Source organism: Saccopteryx bilineata, chromosome 7, assembly GCF_036850765.1.
Source record: "Saccopteryx bilineata isolate mSacBil1 chromosome 7, mSacBil1_pri_phased_curated, whole genome shotgun sequence".
In the NCBI taxonomy this organism is placed as follows: Eukaryota; Metazoa; Chordata; class Mammalia; order Chiroptera; family Emballonuridae; genus Saccopteryx; species Saccopteryx bilineata.
Window position 1 is genome coordinate 88,675,323 of NC_089496.1, and position 4,110 is coordinate 88,679,432.

At 63.0% G+C, this 4,110-nt stretch overlaps 1 protein-coding gene across 1 annotated transcript; it reads right to left on the bottom strand.

Annotated features, from left to right (window-relative positions):
* Positions 1-1,172: 1,172 nt before the first annotated feature.
* On the bottom strand, positions 1,173-3,769 carry LBX1 (ladybird homeobox 1). The gene is made up of 2 exons (XM_066239097.1): positions 3,445-3,769; positions 1,173-2,740 (listed from the first exon to the last, which is right to left on the bottom strand). Exons 1-2 carry the CDS (start codon positions 3,767-3,769, stop codon positions 2,223-2,225), a joined length of 843 nt encoding a protein of 280 aa, XP_066095194.1. The 3' UTR covers positions 1,173-2,222.
* Positions 3,770-4,110: the final 341 nt, after the last annotated feature.

Here is a 4,110-nt window from a genome sequence, read left to right on the forward strand (position 1 = left end):
TTTTCTTCTTTCGTTCTCTCCTCTACCTTCTCTTTCTCCCTTCTTCCTATTCTCTCTCTCTCTCTCCCTCCCTCCCTCTCTCTCTCTCTCTCTCTCTCTCTCTCTCTCTTCCTCCTTCTTTCTCTTTCTTTCCACTGTCTGCGGCTTTCCACTTTCTCTCTTTGCTTTTGAAATGTCTCTCTGTGCTCTTTTTCTGTTTCCCTGTCTCTTAGTTTCCTCCCGGACACAAGCGTTCTCGACTCAGGCCCCGGGGCCCCATCGCCTGCCCGAGACCAGATGCGCATTTCTCACATCAATTTTGCGGAGGGAGCCGAGCGGCCTGGAGGCGGGACCCTCCTCTGGTGACAGCGGCCACTCGCCAACCCAGCGACAACAAAAGCCCAGAAAGAAACCCGCTCAGTCCGGAAAAGTGAAAGCTGCCCGTGTCCCTGCCCCAGCCCCCCTCGAGTCGCGGGGACTCCAGAGAGTCTTGGGAAATGAATACATCTACCTCCCTGCCCCCAGCCGAGCTCGGGGCCCAGAATTTGTGAATGTCACCGGAATTCACCTCAACTCTCAGACGCTTTGGGTTCACATCCCTGTACCTGTGTGCACAGTTCAGTCTGCCCTTGGCGCCTTCGGCCTTGTTTTCCTCGCTCCCCTAAGGGCGGTGCCCTCCGGCGGAACCGAAACTCGAGAGCCCTCAGGCTCCAGCCTGCTGTCCGGCTGAGCTATACCCTGCGGTGCACCCGATTCTTAGCCGAGCCCCGGAGAGCGCAGGAAGAATACCCACGGGTCTCGGGTGGGATGCACGAATTGCAGGGCAAGTTCTCCTCCGCCCTCTGCCTCACCCAAATTAATTTCATCTCCGTGGCACCCCCAGCGTCCGCACGCATTTGTGCCCAGCCTTGCACGCCTCACTCTTTACCCCGACCTGACGAAGCCCGCTTGTCTTCCTGTCCCCATTACTGCCCCGCTTGGAGCCTGCCGCGTGTTTACCGGCAGAAAACGTCTCCTCCCACTGCTTCCCCCTCGCCCTTCACTCTCCCGCCTGCCCTGAAACTCCTCCACATCTCCGAGGCCCGGGGAGCCGGCCAGGAGCAGCGTCAGGACACCGAGCCTGTCTCCGCTTCCCTAGAAAGGGCCCGCTCATTCAGACACGGTCACCACTGCTTCTAGTAAAATGGCGAAGACTTTATTTATCGGAGAAAAAGACCTTGGGTACAGTCCGGGGAGGAGAAGGCAGAGCAGGAACGGGGAAGGGGCACGTGGGACCCACCCTCATCGGGCCACCCTTTTCTGGCCAAGGCGAGCTGGGAGCAGGGCGGTGGAGACTGCGAGACAGACCCCGAGCTGCGCAGGAGGTAGGGTGAGGGCTTAGGGCGGCCTCCTCTTAGTCTCTGTCACATGCAAAAAAATTCTAAAAAGAGTAAAAAATAATTCTAGGGCTTTGGGTTCCTTTTTCGTTGGTTGGTTAGATTTCTCCGGTTTGTCTCTAAGACCCAGACCCCAGCAGTCAGTCCGAGGAAACCGAGAGAGGGTGGGGAAGAATCTTAAAAATAGCCTCGTGGGCATTGGGAGGCAGAAATGGCATCGAAAACAGACTCCTCTTGGGGAGGGGGGGCGGAAGAAAAGATCAATTTGAAACTTGCAGGTCAGGACCTGGCTGCCCACCTTAGTCCCTTCCCACGCGGGAAAAAAATGCAGAAGGAAATAAAAGAAGTCAACTGCAATAGGCTTAGGGAGGCGAGGAGGAAGAGGGCCGGTGCATTCGCCACATGCAGAGAGAAATCCAAACAGCCGGGGCGGCCCTTCCTCCAGGCCACCGGGCTCAGCGTCAGTTCCCCTCGGTTCTGCCTCGCCCTCAGCAAACCCGGCGTCCCGAGGGCTTTGAAAACGTGAACATCTCCGAGATTTTAAAAATTAAAAAAAGAAACAAAAAAAAATCAGGCTGCGATGGGAAGAACCCGCTCTATGGGTTTAAATATCTATACAGAGCCATACAGAACTGCACGGCGAGGCTCCCGGGCGCGGAGGCCGCGCGCAGCAGCCGGCCCGCCGGCCAGCCGGGGTTATTGCTTCGAGAGGGAGGAGCGGGCTGCGGGGAGCCGGTCCGGGCCGGGAGCGGGGACATGGCGGGAGTGCAGAGGAGTCCCAGCTCCCCTCGCGGTCCGGTCCGGTCCGGGAGGCTGCAGGCCCATGCGCTCCAGGGGCCCGGGTCGGCGGTAGGTTCCGGGCTCCGCTCAGTCGTCCACATCGATTTCTTCGTCTTCCTCGTCCTCCGTGCAGTCCTGGCTGCTGGCCGGCTGGTCCGTGAGCGGGGAGGAGGGCGAGAGCGGCAGGGGCCCGGCGCCCGGGGCCTGCGGGGCGCCGGGCGGGAGCGCCGGGGAGCCGGGCCTCGACTTGACTCGGCCGCAGCCGCCGCCGCCGCCCGCAGCCTCCGAGTTCTGCTCCAGCTCGGCCAGCGCCACGATGTCCATCTGCCCGCTGGGGCCCAGTTTCTTGGCGGACTCCACGTCGGCCTTCATCTCCTCCAGGTCCCGCTTGAGCTTGGCGCGCCGATTCTGGAACCAGGTGATGACCTGAGCGTTGGTGAGGCCCAGCTGCTGCGCGATCTGGTCGCGGTCGGCCGGGGACAGGTACTTCTGGTAGAGGAAGCGCTTCTCCAACTCATAGATCTGGTGGTTGGTGAAGGCCGTGCGTGACTTCCGTCGCTTCTTGGGGGTCTGCCGTTGCCCAAAGATGGTCATCCCGTCTCGGCCTGTGAGGAAATCATAATACAGGCTTGCGCCAGGGGAGAGGAGACCCCATCCCGTCTCTCGCTCACCCAACCCGGGCTCATCCGGCCTGCGCTTTGCCACTGTTCCCTTCTCGGTTTTGATTAGGCTTCCGAGACTATGGCAAGCCTAGGCAATGGCAAAACCCCTTCCCCGGCTCTCTTCTGCCGGAAATCCCTAGGAAAAATGGTTTTGTTTTCCTCCCCACCCCGTCCCCCGCCCATCCCCAGAGTTGGTTTGAAAGACTCAAGGTTACTAAGCAGGAGGGAGTCGGACTGGGACATCCGGACTTCGGTAGAAATGTTGCTACTCCTCCTCTTCCCAATGGCCTCAGCTCTACCCTTCCCCAAAAGTTCCCAGCAAGAGGCTCTTCGTTCCTGATCCCAGGAACAGAGCTAAGAGCGCCCAGGCCACTGGGAACAGAAGGGAGTCAGCAGAGCAGGCAGAATACAGAGAGATCTTCCATTCCTGCCACCCTTCCTGGTCCCTCTGGCCTATCCAGAGGTTCCCAGGAAGCAGGGTTTGTCCCGTCCCACCCGTCTCCACTCCCAGCGGCGGCGGTTCGGGCTGGAGGGCCCTGACGGCCGGCGCGGGAGGAGGCAGGCGGAGGCGCAGGGCACGAGGCGCGTTGGGCACAGGACGCGGAGCCCTGGGTGCGTGCGCAGGGGAACCCAGCGGCGGCCCTTACCTTCGGCTGCCTGCAGGACGCTGACCTCCAGTCCCTTAAAGGTCTTGCTGGCGAGTTCCTCCAGCGCACACAGCGGCGAGGTCTGCGAGAGCAGCGCGCGGCCCGCCAGGGGCAAGCCGCCCGGCGCATGCTTGTCCGCGGCCGCCAGCAGGTGCGCCGCCCCGCACAGCGAGTAACTTCTCCGCACGGACGGCTTGTTGAGGATGTCCTCGATGCTGAACGGCGTCAGCGGCTTGTTGGAGTTGGCGGGCGGCGGCAGGTGGTCCAGCGGGCTGCGCCGCCGCTCCTCCCCCGGTGCCGCCTTGCCGTCCTCCTTGGAAGTCATCTCGGCCTCGTTTGGGGGCCCGGCCGGGGCGGCTCGGGCCGCGGGGACCCAGCCCGCGGGCAGCTCGGGCGCCGGGTGGCGCGGGAGAGCAGCGGCGGCGGGCGGGAAGGAGGCCGCGCCGGGCAGGGCGCGGGGCCGCTTAGCGCAGCGGCCGAGGCGAGCGGAGCCGCGCGGGGCCCCGGAAGGAGGGCGCTGACGCGGGTGCGGACGCCGCCGGGGTTCCCAGCAATCCGGGGCCCGAGCCGGGGCGCGCCGCGCGGGGCTCCAGTTTCGCCGGCCCCGGTGCTATTTAAAGGTGTCAGGTGGCTCGGCGGCGGCTCCTGGCCCCGGGTCCTGGAGGC